Source organism: Saccostrea cucullata, unplaced genomic scaffold (genome assembly GCF_032062105.1).
Source record: "Saccostrea cucullata isolate Sc308-1 unplaced genomic scaffold, CSIRO_AGI_Scuc_v1 ctg2943, whole genome shotgun sequence".
Taxonomy (NCBI): Eukaryota; Metazoa; Mollusca; class Bivalvia; order Ostreida; family Ostreidae; genus Saccostrea; species Saccostrea cuccullata.
In genome coordinates, this window is record NW_026919098.1 from 107,371 (window position 1) to 125,965 (window position 18,595).

Sequence of the window (18,595 nt, forward strand, 5' to 3'; positions counted from 1 at the left end):
TTACTAGACATATCTCGATAATTTTTGCCAACCTTGTTGGAACCTTCATTTACTTTTTTTTTGTCATCATTTGACCAAAAATATTCTACTAATTAGATAAAAAATTTATGGTACATATATGTATTTTTCTTTCAAAGAATTTTTTCATTGCATTTTTAACAACAATGTCTACAAAACTCTATTGTTTCAAGTGCAAATTCTAAGTCAATATTTTTTTTAACTCTTTAAAATATGTAAAATATATGTCACATTTTTTTCCAATTTCAAATAGATAGAACATTTATATGATAATATATTTCAGTAGATTAGACAGGCATTTGATTGATTGGTGCATGTTTACTGTATGGTTTCACTGTCCGTTGATTTGTTGATGTTCTTTTTAACTTTTAAATTTAATATAAAATCATGGCATTTTATTTTTTGCTTTTACAGAGTTTATTTAGAAAGATTAAATAAAAATCGAATAAAATTTCAAAATATTTTTAGATTCATTTCTTTTTTAATCCACTGAGATATTTGTATCCAGCTTTTTACTAACTCTCCAGAATTGAAGGCTGAAGTGAGCTTTTCTGATTACACACCAGGCTCATAGGAAGCAATCTCAGTTTGGGGGGCACAGCCATATATTTTCAATTTTGGGCACTATCAGCTACATAAAATTCCTTGACAAGCAAAAACAGATGGGAGCATATGGTATACTCCCTGTTGTTTGTTCATTCAAACAACACAAATCAGGAGCAGAGCAAACAAGGACCTCTAAAACATCAGAGGTGGGATCAGGTGCCATGGAGGAGTTAGCATGTGCTCCTGGCCATGATAGGAAAAGGATGGAAAATTTGTTGACAATTCAGTGTGTAAATAATGGCCTTACAATTAATATGAAAACATAGCATATCTTAGGTCCCTGGATTCATAAAAATATTGAGACTTGGACCTTGACTTTTTGCTAACTGATGGATTTACATGCGGTGTATATACAAATGATATGGACATACCGGTAAATGAAGTCTGCAAGTTTTCTTATTATGACCAAGCATTTAAACAAGATACTAAGACTTTAATTTTTGAGATCTCCTACAATTATTACATACACATAAAACACATATATATATTAAGTTTTACAACTCTTTAGAAATTCCATCTCCTCTGCTGTGAATTTGGGAGTCAAAACAACATTGTCATAATCAAAGTCCTCATCCAAGCAAAAAGCTGTCACTTCATTGGAACACTCCTGTAACAAAATTCAAAGTGGTCAATATACAGTTTTAAAAATATATCATTTAGGGAGTTATGATTACAGTTCCCCAAAGCAAGGACCATTAAAAAGTCCTGGTCAAGGGGAACCAGAATCTTGATTACTCCCTTAATAATATACTTTTTAACTATTTTATTATACCAATAACAAAAGTAAAAAAAAATGTAGAGAATTCTGGATAACTGGGAATTAGCTTTGTAAGTATAAATAACACAATACTACCTCTACTGATTCCTCAGTTAGTAGCACCTCTGTTCTGTAGGTGGCAGAAAAGTCTAGAATCCGCTCCTTGTTTTCCATCTGAATTGCACTGGGAGATCCAGGATCCTCCACTTCTCCAGGATTTAACAACGAATCGGAGGGAGGTGCTCCCACTCTGTCTTCACTACTTAGCTGTTCTGAACACTGTGCACACTCCCTCTGTAGATCAAGTTCACTCACTGGGTTATTGGAGTCAAGGAGTGAATTGGTTTTCTCAATGGAAACACATCCTTGATCAGAAGCCTTGATTGGGAAATCAGTGTTCTGGGATTTAGAGGGAATGTTAAGGACTCTTGACTTATCACTGTTGTCTTGAAGGAGGTTGTCAATGTCTTCTGTTTCCTCATCAGACACTGGCAGCTTATTTTCCTTAGAATTTCCTGTTCATTAAAGAGAGAATATGGTCTATCTGTTCTCCAGATACTGAGACCTACCATCTACCATCCCCCACCCACCTGTGCACCCCATAAAAAAATCAAGCATAACTGTTTCCCTAAGTTACATCTGACCACTATATTTATACAATGTACAGAAATCCATATATACTTGTTACATGTACTACGTATACAAAATAGTGAAATAATATAATAATAACATTTGATTTTTAAACTTACGTACATGGGCTCTTAAAAATTTTATGCATGGCATAATATAATTCATTTTGCCTAGAATCTTAAACACACAGCCAATTGTAATTAAACCGCAGGAAAATTAACAACATGTCAAGGTTGCTTGTACCTTCTGAGCAGGCCTTGCTTGAGGACACTTTATTGTCCTGTGCACTGAAACTGGCCAGGTATCCTCCTGACATAAAATCCTCCTCTGGTTCATCAGAATCACCCTCCTCATTCTCCATGCAATCCATCACAAAATTATCAAACTGAAAAGGGAGACTAATCTTGTGAGTCATCAAAACATCATTTTTTTTTCTGTGGTAATACTTCTTATTCATAAGCACATCGAAAAAACAATTTTTGATCTTCATTTCTTTGGTGCAATCATTATGGTGTTTTGGAAAATCTGAAACTTTCTGAAAACCTTCATATTGTAACTGCAGGTTCTCTTAGCTTTCTGATGCACATGCATTTACCATAAAACCTTACAAAGTAAAACAAAAAAAAAAAAAAAAAAAAAAAAAAAAGCCTTTACCATGCTTCAACTCAACACAGATGTATTTATACCTTAAGCTTGCTTGTAACATCAGACCCAGTTGGTGACTTCTGTGACATGATGCTGGTCTTTTCACCATCTTCAAGTAACTGAAAACATAATAATATCAATTTTGATACACTTTCCTAAATGATTTATTTAAACTAAGCTAAAAATTTAACTTTAGAAAAGTGAAGTCAACATCAAATAAAAAGTCAAGTCAAAAATGTTGATGTAGTTCAGTAGCTCTCTTCAAAATGTAACAGAATATAAAGTTTTTGTAAAAATATCTTAAATAATTTCTTAGAAAGTGAGCTTTGACTGAGCTAAATGCAAAGCTCCATGGAAGGACAAGCGAAAGGACAGAAGGATGGAAGGACAGAAGAACAGAAGATGGACAAACTTTACATGCCCAGGTTATATTCATGGCAGGGCATAAAAATAGTGGCTTGAGAAAAAAAAATATGACAATAGTCTTTTCTCTTGACACATTGTAAGGGAGTCTGGACATAACTCATTGTAATGAATTCAAGAAAATGTACCCTCATTTTGAAGATCAATTGTCTCTATTTGGTTTATAAAGTTTGCACTTCCATTTTTTTTAAGAGTTAAAAATATCATATTCAAATTCTATCAGAATTCTATCTTCTATAAGAAATCAAACCTCTTCCTCCAATTCATCATCTGTATTTTCTTTTAAGATTGCTTTACTTTTATCCTCTAACAATGGTTTTGTTATTTCTTTTCCTTTGTTTTTGTTATTCTTTGTCTTGCTTGTCAATGGTTTCTCCAGTTTCTTTCTTCCTGGATTGACCATCTCTTTCTTCAGTTCATCTATAAAAATCCATTAAAATATCCATATTATAGTTTATACCATGTACATAATAAATTTTCAGAGGGCCTTCAGAAACGACAATTTTAAAAGGCTAAGGCATTGCAGATGAAGGTATTAAATAAATTTAGACCTGTATAACCATATTGTTGTCTCTCAGTATTTTTTATTATTTTAAGATTTGTCAGTGAGATTTGGCAGTTGTCAGTAAGATTTCACTTTCCATCAATTTTACATTTCATACTAGAGAACATCTACATTTCTGATTGCCTTTTCTCACATTTTTTAAACCACCACTTTTTTTGAAACATGATCTTTTATATGTTTATGCTAAACATGACACCACATTATTGTGAAATCTTGTATCTGTTTAATGATTAAAAAGCGTCAAAATGACACTTTCATAACAAAAACGTTCATAATACTGCTACCGGTATTAAATATTCAAACATACAGATTTTTGATTTTCATATTTTCTTAAAAGCAAAATGTGAGATGAATTTTGGACTCAAAAGCCATAAAAAATATGACGAAATTGTAAGACTAAACAGGTCAGTAAATCTGTGACTTCAGTTTACTGTACAAATCTTTCTTTTGACAAGCATCAATCTAATTAAAATTAGATGTTAGATCTGCTCGCATACTCGTTAGCTTAACATCTAACAACATCCCATAGAGGGTCACATCAGAGGTCAAATTCGAAACAGCTCTAGACTTGTTCGCTTCAACAATATGCTTTGATTTTGCAGGCGATGATTTGATTGGTTGACAGAATTTGACATCTGAGGTGACCCTCTATGGGATCTTGTTAGATATGTTAGCGTAGCTAGTATGCGAGCGGATCTAACATCTACTTTTAATTCGATTGGACAAACATACAAAATACCTTTGTTTAAGTATGTAAACCCATCCAGAAATTCGTCATAGGACTGCTCTTGGATTGTCATTATTTGGTCCAGTGCTGAAGCCATGTTGACACCTAGGCTATTGATTACATTATCATGTGATGGCCTTGTAGCCATGGTACGCTAAACAAATAGAGCAAACAGTAAAATTTTTACCTGCTTTTAATTGTCCTATCCAGGTAAAGTTTGGCTTTGCAGAGAAAGAAATTATTTAAACCATTACATAATGTATAAAGGGTTATTTCTAGATTTTAAAATTCGCCCCCTCCTGTGAGTAGGGCTGGGACGATACATTTTCTTCTATATCGATACGTATCACGATATTTGAGCCACGATATGATATGTATCACGATATGTATAATTGCTTATAAAATCTTTTTTTGCATTGAAATAAACAAATTATTTCTTTACAAATAATATTCAAAATAGTTGTTTATATGTTGTAAAATAACAATGTTTTACTCAAGTGGTGTTAATTATTATTTATTTCATAATTATATTTATCTTATTTATTTTATATATTAAACGTCCCAAATGTTAAATTAACAAAGAAAAACAGAAGATTTTTTGGGTGATATTTCTTCATATGTATCGATATGCGTATCACCTTCACAAATATCTCGATATATCCTCCCTGCCCTACCTGTGAGTAGGGCGAAAATAAAACGGGTGCGAAAATTTCACTGTATACAGCAATCAGGATTGTCCAGTGGATATTAAAACTGTTTTTAAAAAAAAGTTAACCATGCTTACACAGTAATAACTGTGAACAGGCCCTCACCACATTTCTTTTGTCCCATATACTTGTAATGTTACTTCTATACACGATTTTGAAGAATATAAAATGATTTGCACAGGGAATAACTTTTACCAAAATAAAAAACAAACCTTCTTGAGATTGCTTATGCCTTTTATCCCAAAAAATAATCCATATAAATACGAAAATCCAATTAAAACGTTTTTCTCGCGATTCAAATTACAGGCCATGTTTACATTCGGAACTCTCTAGATTGTTCCAAGTAAATGCACTATGGATTATCCAGTGTTTCTTTCTGCTACATTAAATACTGTTAAAAAGTTAAAACGGGTCCATAGGACAATATCATTTTAACCATAGAACATTCTATCTAGTTGAGGGGGTACAAGGATAACCAGAGAATTACGTCATTAAAGGTGGGAAATTTCCCCAGCCCCCAGGTCTCAGCTAAAACCACGCATGTGTAAAACTAAGAGTAAGCAGTAAGAGTAGAGGATCCTCCGACCCTTTTCTTGAGGAATGAGAATCCAATCTCACTCACTGCTATGGGGAAAATCTTCCGTCTTAAAAATATTGCATTCATTCTACATTAATTTTATGAAAAAATATCATATTCCTACCAGGACCCAAAAGAATTTTTGCAACAGCTAGATTGTTGATGGTGTCCAAGGTATGTGGGGAAAAATACAGGAAGTAAATTGTGCTGTATAAATAGGGACCTGACTGGAACAGACGTATACTTCCGGATTTATTAATGAATTGATTTTCTTTATATATGCTTAAAACGATTTACACGAATTTCTGAATCGTTTAAACGTTTCTCTAAATTGAACAAAAGAGAATTTCTCAATCGTAAAAATGATTTTAAAAAATCCTACTCGATCGTACAAACGAATTTCTAGTGAAACGATTTTAGTTAAAACAATTTTTGATATTTTTTCTGCAAAATTGAAATGTGCGAAAGCCCTTTGGGTTCTATTTCGTATATAAAAACACGATAACATTTTCGCGTTATAACGCGAACTGGTCTATGAATGCCAAACTTTAGTGAGTGGTAAACGCAACTTTAAAAAAAATCGCTTTATTTTCGCGTCAGAATGCAAAACTTTTCCAGATAAACCGAGATATTTGCATAAAATTTCAATTTTCACTTGGTTTAATGATTTACTTTTGCATGGATGAGTTTCTGTAGGAAACTATATACACTATATAGTGTGCTGTCTGTGGATGCTTGATCAAATCTATAGTAATTTTCTGGGTGATCAAACTACATGTATGACCCCTTTTTCCACCCCCAACAAAAAAACTGAAGAGTCACCATCTTTATGTTTGGATTGGACGGATATTTGGGTTTCCCTAATCAAAACATGAATTACGCGCTCATAATCCTTCCGGCTGTAATATTAGGGAAACCCACATCTTCTCCACCCCTCATATTCTATTGAATATATTTTCATACCCTCAAAAAATGTGGGAGTATGAGGCGCCGTTTTGGTATTTACTGGCAAAAAGTGATATCACCTATTCGAATAGGTGATATCACCAACTGAATAGGTGATATCACCTATTCGAATAGGTGATATCACTTTTTGCCAGTAAATACTAAAACCGCGCCCCATATGAAAGACTTGAAACGAATTGAAAAGGAAAATCTTTTTTGACTCGGTCCCATTTGGTCCGTCCTAGATTGAAAATCAAAATTCCGAAACATTATTGCATAATCAGAAGATTTTTTTTTACCTTTTCAAACGTGGTATTTAAAAAACTATATATACTAAATTTCATCAAAATTTTCAGGATTGATGTGCCATTTTGAAACATGAAAAATGTTGAAAAAAAAAAATTAGCTAGGAAATTACGAATTTTCAATTTTTCCACTAAAAATCTATTCGTTGGTCATGTGCACAAAAAAAAAAAAAAAAAAAAAAGGCGTAAAGTCGTTGGCCTATGGAATGCCATATACGACAGCCAACTGCTTACTGCCAACTGCTGACTGCTTACTGCCAACTGTCAGCTGCTTATGCCAACTGCCACACATATGAATAAACTTTATTTTTATATTGATATTTATGTAAATTTATCACATTTTTTGTAACTCAGTAAAAAAAATCCAACCCAGAAATTTCTTGACAAGAAAAAAATACGTAAAGCCCTTTCCTAAATTTGAAAATTTTTTCGGCCGGGGAGAGGGGATTCTTATGCGTCATGCCTTCATGTGTATGACATTTTTCATACCAACTTAACACGAATCCACATTTTTGGTTGGGGAGGGGGGAGGTTCTAAGGTCCCTTTTAGTTGATTTATTTTATACATTAAATAACTTTTAGTTGGTTTAATTTGTGCATTGAATAACTTTACAAATTTCATTACTCCTCTCTCTAGATAATGCATGTAAAACATATTTTATTTTACAAACCGTTTTCTAAGTGGAGGGTCCAAGGTCAGTTATACCGGTAGTTCGTTTAGTTTATTTAACGTATGATTGTACTATATATATGCATGTGAAACATTACAGGGACGTAGCAACAAAATCTTTACTATTGAAAATGTATATTGAAAGGATGTCCCCCCCTACTTCTTTAGTATAATGATATCAAAAAATTGTGTTGAAAAAAAATGTAAGTGAAAGGTAGTTGACCTTAAAAAAAAGTTAGCCACTTGGATCCGTGCCTTTTTTTCCCCTTTTTTTGAAAATTCATATAAATATCAATACAAATATAAAATTTATTCAAATATGTGTGGCAGTTGGCAGTAAGCAGCTGACAGTTGGCAGTAAGCAGTCAGCAGTTGGCAGTAAGCAGTTGGCTGTCGTATATGGCATTCCATATTGGCCTATATATATTGACTTAGTTTTAATTATTTTGTAAAGTGGGTTTTCCCATGATTAAATATTTAAATCTATTTTATGATGTTTGTGTTAAACACAATCCAAAGTTAAATAATCATATTTTGTTTTATTACGTATTGTTTTATTACATTTTGCGTTGTATTAATGCAAAAATTGATCAACACTGACAAAATATGACAACAAAAAAATACGTTATTACATTTTGCACTGATCTCCACGCAAAATGTAATGATTAAGAAATCCTGTTATTATATTTTGTATTATTATATTTCGCACTGATTTCGACGCAAAATGTAATAATTAAGAAATCATTTTGTTTAGGTCTTGACGTAAAATGTAATAATCCCAGTGTAACAGTGTAAATTAGTGTAACATAGTCCAAAACACATTCCAAAAAGAGAATGGGCTATATGTACTGACCAAAAAAAGATAAATAATTTAAAATAAAAAATAAATAAAATAGAAAATAATAATAATAAAAAAATAATAAGCAGAGTCCTGGCAGGTTTTCCTCAGAAAAAAAACGATGCTCCCTGGCTCTCCCACTAAAAGTTTTAAAATCACACTAAAAAAGGGACGATTTCAAAAGCCAATACTTCATGGCATAAAACTAAGAGGTTTTTTAGTAGAAAAAAAAATCTTGGGGGGGGGGTATTTTGAACAATGTACCATGTGCACCACTCGACGAAGAAATAAAAAAGTGTGACAGATGGACGTACAAGTTATAAATGATTTTAAAAAATGCTCGAACTCCCTTTAGAAAGTTTGGTTGTAAATAATATAGAGTGTACAGGAACCCGGTTCAGAATAAAGCCTTTTATGCTTTCCTATTTAATTCTAGAAAAAAAATTTTGTAACATGTACTTTAGTTTTAGTGTATGTCTGCAATATTCCAGAAAAGTAAGATTGTCATTGTCGGGAATTTTGATTTGAGCTCATAATAGAACAGTTTTAGCAAGTGCACCTGTTTTACTCCGTAAACTTCATTTTAAATTTCCCTCGTTTAGCTTTAGAAGAAAAGTACCTTCAAATAGAAGAGTTAAGCTATATTCATCCGCCGATTCAATGTGACAAATAAAATTTATCTTTTATTCTTTGACAAATATAAATTTGAAATAGTTATCCATATGTATCTTCATAATGCAAATAATTTGACTCGAAATAATAAAGGCTTATTCCACAAAATCGTTAAACTTTGTGTACTACTTTGCGGAAGTCGAAAAATATCAAAGAGGACGACCATCAATACACTGAAAAGTCGGCAAAGGTATTCAAAAAACACGGAAATTCTTTCATTTTCATAAATATATTGTCTTTTTATGTGTAGTATTACACTCGTTGAGTCTATATTTTTCTTGATCATTTGCAATTTACGGTTTATTTTACTGTAACTTATGTTTTTCCTGCTCGTTAGGGGTAGATGTATGTTACAATGGCTTGACCTAATTACATGAAAAGTGTGAACTGTCAATACTTTGTTATATAGTCATGACAGAACAAATACTGTTTTTTAAGAAGGGAAACGTCAAAGTTTTCTTTAAAGAGAAATTCCTTGATAGCATTATATTATTATGTATTTTTTTCTTTGTTTTAAACCAAAAGTAAAATAGGGACACCCTGTATTTCAAAAGTATAGATTCTCCACTGTGATTGGTTCTTACCGGGTTCAAACTATATACCCCCAATGTACTTCTGTGACCCCAAAAAGCAAGTCACGATGACAGATGTGTTCCTAATTAAATTAATATAATCGAGAATATGAGAAAATATTCCATTATGTTTCTAAATTTTAGTACAAAGACGTGTAGACAATGTTTCAAAGATTTCTCTCATGTCAACAAAGGAAATACCTGATGAGACTTTCAGGATTGTTTATCATGTGCATTGTTCGTTTTATCAATATATATGTTTTCTAAATAAATTTAAAACTGAATAAAATAAAAATTTGAAAATTCCAAAGTTAGCAGATTTAAAAATATCCATCAATGAACAATTTGTAATAAGTATACAACACACACCATTCCAAACTCCAAAGGGACATAGAATATTACAGTTTATGTCTCTAGTCAGTATAAACACAGGATTGTCCGATAAAAAAAATCTGAAAAAAACTCCCACCCTCGACTAAAAAAAATTTTTAGTTAAGGGTAGAAATTTTTCTTTTCCGGATCTTTAAAAACAAAAAATTTTTGAAGATAAAAACTTCAGACTCCTGTGGTACACCTGTATAAACATCTGAAATGTCTAGGACTGGGACAATACAACTTTTCTATATCAATACGTATCACGATATTTGAGCCACGATACGATATGTATCACAATATGATTAATTGCTTATAAAGTCTTTTTTTTTGCATTGAAATAAAAAATTATTTCTTTGAAAATAAGAATAATTTATTCATGTAAAACAAAAATATTTTACTCAAGAGTTGTTAATTATTATTTATTTGAAAACTATTTATAGTTAGCTAATTTATTTTATATATTAAATGTATATATCAAATGTTAAATTGATATTTCTTCGTATGTATCGATATGCGTATCGCCCTCACAGATATCTTGCTATCTCGATATATCATCCCAGCCCTAGAAATGTCGATTATCAGATGAATATATTTAAATTCATTGAAAAGTAGCACAATATTGTTTTATTTTATTTTGTTGCATGTTATAATTTTGTTTGAAGAAAGAGGTAAAAAAAATTGCTATAGTGTAGGTATTTTAAGAGGAAAACCAAAAGGAAAGGATGATAAAGGTTCACATTTTTTGGGGGGTGGTGTAAACATACATTTACATGTATCAAGGTAAACAATTTTCTAAACAAAGGGCCTCTGACAAGATTATTATATTTATTATTTATATTTTTCAGTCACCATGGTGATAGAGGGAGGTGGCAGACCCTCCACAGGGATGACCTCCAAGGAGTTGTGTGAAAATGACGACCTTGCCACCTCTGTCACAATTGACCCCTATTTAGGGTTAATGACCCATAAAATGAATATCAGGTAATACTAATATACCGTAGATGTATGAATTACTAATTTGTTAAAGGCATATTTATTTAGAATTTTTTTTCAATGTAATTTTCTTTAATATTTTCATATACAATATATTATGAACTGCATGCTAATAAATTTTTGTTTAAATTGACAGTTGTTGACAGAAATTTAGAATTTTTGATATTTACATACATGTACAATTGCAGACACCGTCCAGTGAAGCAGAAAGTGCAGGAAGAGGTCAAGCAGTACATGACAGGCTTTGTGAAGGACAATGTGTATGACACGGCACTCAATGAAATCTTCAGTACAGAACCAGTTCAGGCTTTTATACAAAACAAAAGCAAATCCCAACAGACTGTGCTGAGGGAGCATGTATGTAACTCTTATAAAAAGAAAATGAAAGCTGCAGATTTTTTTGGTATGAACAGAATTTTTGATACTTCTAAATGCAGTGATTGAATAAATTAAAAAGACTTACCTGAATGATTTCATTTCAAAAAGTTAGTTATTAACTCATGTTCATAAATCTTAAGTAGATTTAAAAATAAACAAGTCTTCCTCCTTCTATGCGTATGATATGAGAAATTTAATGCCATGGTTTTATTTTTTTCTTGTAGATGTGCAGGTACCTTCGAATGTTTGATCGCAGAGCAGGATTTAACCTTCATCCTTGTTACAGATACTCAATGGAGGGAAGAGTAGGGGCCAAAATTTGCGCCACAAAGCATTGGTAGGAACAGAACATACCGTAAAATATTTATAAATAGATAATGATATTCCAGTGCCAGTAATTTTGAAGTTTTATCCACAAAGTCAATTTTCATACTCATGTATAAACACATGAAAGAAAAATCTACTGAAAAAATTATAGTTAAATATGTAAAAGTCATAATTTTATATAATATGAATTATAGATTTCTTTACTATTAAGTACACAGAAATGTTAAAAGTGCATATAAAATATTTTGATTTTAGGTATAAGAATGACAAAATCCCAATGCTGGTGGGCTGTATAGCGGAACTCTCCAAAGAGGAGGAAGATAAAGTCCTCAAACCAGGGGTCAACGACTTCAGTGTCATGTACTCATGTCGCAAAAACTGTGCCCAGTTATGGTTAGGACCAGCCAGCTTTATAAACCATGACTGTAGGGCTAATTGTCGGGTATGTCCAATGCTGTGTTTAATAGTCCAAATAATTTAGTTTTCTGAAAATATATTGGTTCATTTGCAATTTTTCTGTGCACTGAAAAAAACTTTTGAAATGTTCATCTTCTTATGACAGTATTTTGTTCATTATACTTTTTCAATCTCCTTGTCTTTAGTTTGTGTCCACTGGACGAGACACTGCATGTGTTAAAGTCCTGCGTGACATAGACCCCGGGGAAGAGATCACCTGCTTCTATGGGGAGGACTTCTTTGGGGAGAACAACTGTCTATGTGAATGTGAAACTTGTGAAAGGTAAGTAGGATTTAGTGGTTCAACTTCAAAAAAAAGAAATAATAACCTATAAGACAATTGTAATATCAAAGACAAAAATAAGTTAAAATGGACACTGGGTTATCAGTTTTTAAACTCATGATGGGGTCTGTGTCTATTGCATTGTTTTTAAATAAAAAAAAATATTATCATTGACTTCAGGAGGAAGATGGGAGCTTTTAAACCTGAAGAATCATCATCAATGAATGCGGAGGAGAAAGGTTACAGGTTACGGGACACGGACGACAGACTGACCAGGCTAAAAGTCGATTCAGAAAAGTCTCAACCAGTAGCAGAGATGTTAGGGGCAGCTCAATATGGCAATGGTGAGAATACCACTTGCTACAAAATGCAACAATATTTTTGAGGAGCTAATTTTTAGCTCTACTGGTCAGAGACCAGAAGAGCTTATGCGATAGTAATGTGTCCGGCGTCCGTCCGTCTGTCTGTCTAGCTGTCTGTCTGTCCGTCTGTCTGTAAACAATTTTTCAAAACGCTACTCCTCCTACAATTTTAGTCTGATTTCAATATTACTTGGCACACAAGTAGACTACACTAAGATACATAGAATAGTGCATCAGTTTTTGATTTCGATGAACGGTGTTGCCATGGTTACTAAAAATAGAATTTTCTGTGAAATTCCTTAAAAACGCTACTCCTTCTAAAGTTTTTGTCTGATTTCAATATAACTTGGCACACAAGTAGACTACACTAAGATACGTAGAATAGTGCATCGATTTTTGATTTCGATGAACGGTGTTGCCATGGTTACTAAAAATAGAATTTTCTGTGAAATTCCTTTAAAACGCTACTCCTTCTACAGTTTTGGTCTGATTTCAATATAACTTGGCACACAAGTAGACTACACTAAGATACATAGAATAGTGCATCGGTTTTTGATTTCGATGAACAGTGTTGCCATGGTTACTAAAAATTAAATTTTCTGTGAAATTCATTTAAAACGCTACTCCTTCTACAGTTTTGGTCTGATTTCAATATAACTTGGCACACAAGTAGACTACACTAAGATACATAGAATAGTGCATCGGTTTTTGATTTCGATGAACGGTGTTGCCGTGGTTACTAAAAATAGAATTTTCTGTGAAATTCTTTCAAAATGCAACTTCTCTAACAGTTTTGGTTTGATTTCAATATAACTTGGCACACAAGTAGACTAAACTAAGATACATAATTGTGTATATTCGTTTTTGATTTCGATGAATGCTGTTGCCGTGGTTACTAAAAATAGAAATTTCTAGTGAAATTCTTTCAAAATGCTACTTATCCTACAGTTTTGGTTTGATTTCAATATAACTTGGCTCACAAGTAGACTACACAAAGGTTCATAATTCTGTATTTCAGTTTTTCACTTCATTGAATGGTGTTGCCATGGTTACTAAAAATAGAAATTTCTGTGAAAGTCATTAAAAACGCTACTCCTCCTAAAGTTTTTGTCTGATTTCAATATAACTTGGCACACAAGTAGACTACACTAAGATACGTAGAATAGTGCATCGATTTTTGATTTCGATGAACGGTGTTGCCATGGTTACTAAAAATAGAATTTTCTGTGAAATTCCTTTAAAATGCTACTCCTTCTACAGTTTTGGTCTGATTTCAGTATAACTTGGCACACAAGTAGACTACACTAAGATACATAAATCTGCGCATCGGTTTTTATTTTGCGAACGGTGTTGCCATTTACTAAAAATTAATTCTGTGTGAAATTCCTTTAAAACACTACTCCTTCTACAGTTTTGGTCTGATTTCAAAATAAGTTGGCACACAAGTAGACTACACAAAGATACATAAAATAGTGCAATGGTTTTTGATAAGTACAAACCAGTAGAGCTACAGTCTCGACAGAGACTTCTGGTTTTCCTTTTATTGATAGCATTTATCAGCAAAACCAAATCCAAAATGAAATTTTAACACCCAGAAATTGTTATCCTATATGGTAATTTTTTAAAACGGTTTCATCCCATAAAAATTTCATTAGGTTATAATTAAAAAGAAATTCATCCCAGTGAATTTTTTTAAGGCTACAGTTGAGTATTGTTTTGTCTAAACTGATCAAGTTTAAGATTTGTATTTGAAGAATTTGTATTGTAGAGAACTGGAATATCAGAGACGACAACCTGAAGAAACAGTCCCATCTCCTGAAAAAAGCGGAGCTCAAGAAAAGGGGAATCACACGCTACGATGCTGAAATTCTTCTGTCTCAGGGTCTAAAATTACCTGATCCCAAAGAGTTGGAGGACAAACCGCATCATACCAGGGGCTGTCAGTCAGCCACAGGTCATAAATTTGTTTTATTTGTGTCATATGTGAAAATTTTTCTCTTAATGCAGTACGAGAATGAATAAACAATAAAAATAGTTTTTGCAATGTATATGAATAGCAAGCTATGTTATACATTATTTAATCAATCATGTTAAAATCCTTTGGGAATCTTAAAATTTAAAACTTATTTTTTGGTTTTTAGGGGCTAAAGTGAATAGGAAAAAGTATTACAATAAACGTGGAAAAAACGGCAGATTTCAGATAAAGAAAGAATCTCATCCAAAAATTTCTGAACACGACACTCACCCTGTAGCAGCTAAAATCAAGTCTCCCAACAAAAGAATGAGTTTCACGTTTGATGATTCACGAGACTGTAGTGTTGAAAGGACGTCATCACCAATCAAAAACGAGAAAGTGAGTAGTGTGTCTGCGGGTATCGTACCCCGTTCTAGTCCAAGGTTGCGCAGAATGTGCCAAAGTGTGACAATTGGTGAAGTGGCTTGTTCAGATATTACAAACACTGAACCACCGCCGTGTGTGAAGACAGAACCAGTGAGTACGATTCGTATGAGTCCCAGGGTCCGGTCTGTTCACACAGAACGTGAGGACTCCTGTCCAAGTTTGTCCCCTCAGGAACCACACTGTGATAGTCTAGAGAACTCTTTCAGTCAGCCTCCCCATTTATCAGAACTCCATGTCACCACAGTGCCACACCAACACTCCTCTCACCATGGCATGTCACCACGACTTCGTCGCACCAGTGTAACTGGGTCTGACACCTGTCAATCACCGCATCATTTCTCTGACATATCAGGTAGCGTTAATAATAAAAAAAACTAATTTCAAATATTCTGTGATTTATTAGGTAGTACAAATAAAAAAGATTATTATGGGCCCCAATTCTACAAAATTGATATGGAAAATCATTATTGTGTGAATTTTTCTTTGCAGGATTAAAATCCTCAACCACCCAAGTCCAGTTGAGTCCCAGGGTTCGAAACTTAAGTGGTGTCAATGGCATAAGACAGAGTCCAAGATTACAAGAACGCTCAAATTCTTTGGTGGAAAGTGTTAAATCGGCAGCCGTGAAGTGTTTGGACAAGCAGTTTCTTAGAGACTGCCAGAAAGAGGACTGTGAAATCGATGTAGTGGGAATCGACCAGGAGTCAGGGTTAAACTCAGCAGAGCCATTCAATGGCTTTAACAAACTCATGTGGGGTTCCATTCTGAAATCTGGGTCGGCCACATCTTCCTGTCAAGGAAAGACCAACCAGTATGAGGAACAAAATAATAACAGTCAAATTTATCGTTCGCATTCGGACCATTGTCTAGAAAAGAAAAGGCCAAAAGAGCACCATAGGAATCGTAAACGCAAACTCTCGTACTCCGTCACTCCATCGTTTGAAGACTGCGACGAGACCTCGCCGGTCAAAAAGGTCCCAAAGTTAATTTTCAGGAAGAACAAAGGGCAGGAGGAAGAGTTATTGTTCCTAGAGCTAGAGGACAAGGCGAGAAGAAATGTCGGTGAACATTCGAACCCAGTGAAACCTCCTTTTCCAAAGAAATTAAAACTCAAATTAGGAAATGATATGACAGAAATAAATCTACCTCAGTGATTTCTTGTTTTGTCTAAAATTTAGGTTTCATATTCTAATTTACTATCAAAGCACATTAAATTTCAATCTTGTTCCATTTTAAATTAAAGTTGACCCATTTTGCTACTTTAAATTAAATTGTCCTTGTTAAGTGATCTCATTTTTAAATTTTGCCCAATTAGTACATGTACATTTTTACTTCAATGTACATGTATTTAAAAGGGCAGTAGTAAATTGATTTTGTTCCAGTATGCAGTATTTCGATTTGTTTTATATTATATGCTTTTTCCAAACAAAACAATCAATTCTATGCAGGGTTATATTCATTTTTAACTTATTTTTATCCACATATAAAATATTCTTAATATACTCTAACCATTTGAAGGGATTGTGTTTAATTCTGAAAAATTAGAAATTGCATGTTTCTTTTTTGACAGAAGGAATTTGGTATTGTTTAATTAGAACATGAAATGAGATCATAATTTAAATTATCAAATGTATTAATGTAGAGTCTAATCAATGTGTGTAACCAAAACCCATCTGATAAAATATTTCGAAAATCATTTATTTTAAATTTACTCAGGTCTTACATCTTTAACAGATTTTTAATAGAGGTAATGAATTACGACCATTTTCTATCAATTTTTTTTTTCGCTATATTTCTACTGAAAAGTCATGTATTTGAAAAAAAAAAGTTTTGTATAACTGCTGTGTATTCTGTTCACAATGATAATGTAGGGCAGTCATATTTGCTGTATTTTTCAGCAAATTATGTTGATATCTTTCTATGACGTAATAAACAGCTTTGATGCATGCATGTACTACATGTATACACCTGAAACAGTTTTTGGGGGATAAAAATTATTTGTGGAAAAATAACCATATGATGAATTCATTATAATAATTACCTCGAACAACTGACTTAATTTTTTTTCAAATATTTTTTTAAAATGAAAAATTCAATGATTTTAAAGGATTTTTTGAAACTTTGTTTCTGTAGCCTAAAATGTATTAAAATTCCTAATTGGAAGATTTTCCTAGAGGTATTCAGTTTCTGTGAAAAAAAATATAAGATGAGAGGTAAAAAAGCTCCTTTAGGATTAATAAATATGCATGCATAAAACAGTTTCATTTATTCTGTATTTTAACAATTTACTATTAAAGTGGCAGATTTTGTGTTTTACTGTCACTTAGTGATTTATAAGTTAAATGTTAATTAGAAGCGTGATAATTGTTAACAGTATTTGTTGAGATTTGCTGTTGTATTACTGTTACATTTTTCATCTTTGTGTTTGTTTTCTGATACATTTATTATTTACTGTTCAATTATTCATTTACTAATTTATGATCGAGCAAATTTTGTATCATTCTGTGTGTGTGTCAGTCACAAGATTTCTGAAGATTTTCAGATTCATGTCCCATACAGAACAAATGAAATGGCAAAACCCAACAGTTTTTTGTTATCAAACTTGAGTCTTTCAAACATGTGTTTTTCTACTTCTTCTTTTATAAAAAGAAAATTTAATACCGGTATGTGGAATTTTGACCATAAACTCAAGTAAATACCCGGTAAAGTACTTTTGTTTAAAAAATTATAAATGAATTGGGTAACTGAAATTGAAATTTTTGAGATTGTTATTTTTTCTTCAATTACTGGTACAGAAATATTGTTTGCATATCCACATTTATTGTATTTCTGATATGAAAATCCTGACCCACACTTTGAAATTGGAGCAAGCACAAGAAAATGTAATATTTCAGTTAAATCACAATGTAACAAGAGAGATTGTTGCTTGTTGTAACAGGAACACTTGATTAGTTTGATATAGTGTATTATAATTTATTGATATGTTGGCATGACAACAATAAAAACAGAATTCAAGGTTTTTTCTTGTCCTATATGTCTTGTAGCTGATATTGACTGTAGCATTTTACTGATTTGTTCTACAGGCCATATACTATACCAGAATATCTTAACTTGACATTCTTGATGAAGATGAAAATGTCCATAATTTGTTTGATAGTAATGAATTACGTTATTATAATAATTGGTAAATTTCTTTTTTCACTTGGTTCTTCTTGATCTCAATTCTTTCAACTGGAACTTGGTTGTCAACAAATGTTGGAGACTTTTCCTTTTAAAATGAAACAATTTTTATACAAGTAAACTTATCTGATAGAAAGGTGAGCAATGCATTTTTACTTAAAAGTGCAAATTCAAAATGGGAGG

At 32.5% G+C, this 18,595-nt stretch overlaps 3 protein-coding genes across 4 annotated transcripts in view; 2 read left to right on the forward strand and 1 right to left on the reverse strand.

The window, feature by feature from the left end:
* LOC134279320 (LIM domain only protein 3-like) overlaps positions 1-18,595 on the forward strand; it is an 87,064-nt gene that overhangs the window by 45,989 nt on the left and 22,480 nt on the right. The window lies entirely within an intron of this gene.
* On the reverse strand, positions 1,037-5,860 carry LOC134279310 (midasin-like). Of its 2 annotated transcripts, none has more exons than XM_062761672.1 (7): positions 5,780-5,860; positions 4,384-4,525; positions 3,330-3,499; positions 2,698-2,775; positions 2,255-2,396; positions 1,478-1,896; positions 1,037-1,231 (listed from the first exon to the last, which is right to left on the reverse strand). In XM_062761672.1, exons 2-7 carry the CDS (start codon positions 4,517-4,519, stop codon positions 1,112-1,114), a joined length of 1,065 nt encoding a protein of 354 aa, XP_062617656.1. In that variant the 5' UTR covers positions 4,520-4,525; positions 5,780-5,860; the 3' UTR covers positions 1,037-1,111. The 2 variants fall into 2 exon arrangements, with proteins under 2 accessions (XP_062617656.1, XP_062617663.1); XM_062761679.1 differs by having other exon boundaries at positions 5,786-5,843.
* Positions 9,221-18,247, forward strand: LOC134279298 (uncharacterized). The gene is made up of 10 exons (XM_062761664.1): positions 9,221-9,275; positions 10,878-11,013; positions 11,214-11,382; positions 11,628-11,740; positions 11,986-12,172; positions 12,333-12,469; positions 12,650-12,813; positions 14,600-14,785; positions 14,973-15,584; positions 15,722-18,247. Exons 2-10 carry the CDS (start codon positions 10,883-10,885, stop codon positions 16,384-16,386), a joined length of 2,364 nt encoding a protein of 787 aa, XP_062617648.1. The 5' UTR covers positions 9,221-9,275; positions 10,878-10,882; the 3' UTR covers positions 16,387-18,247.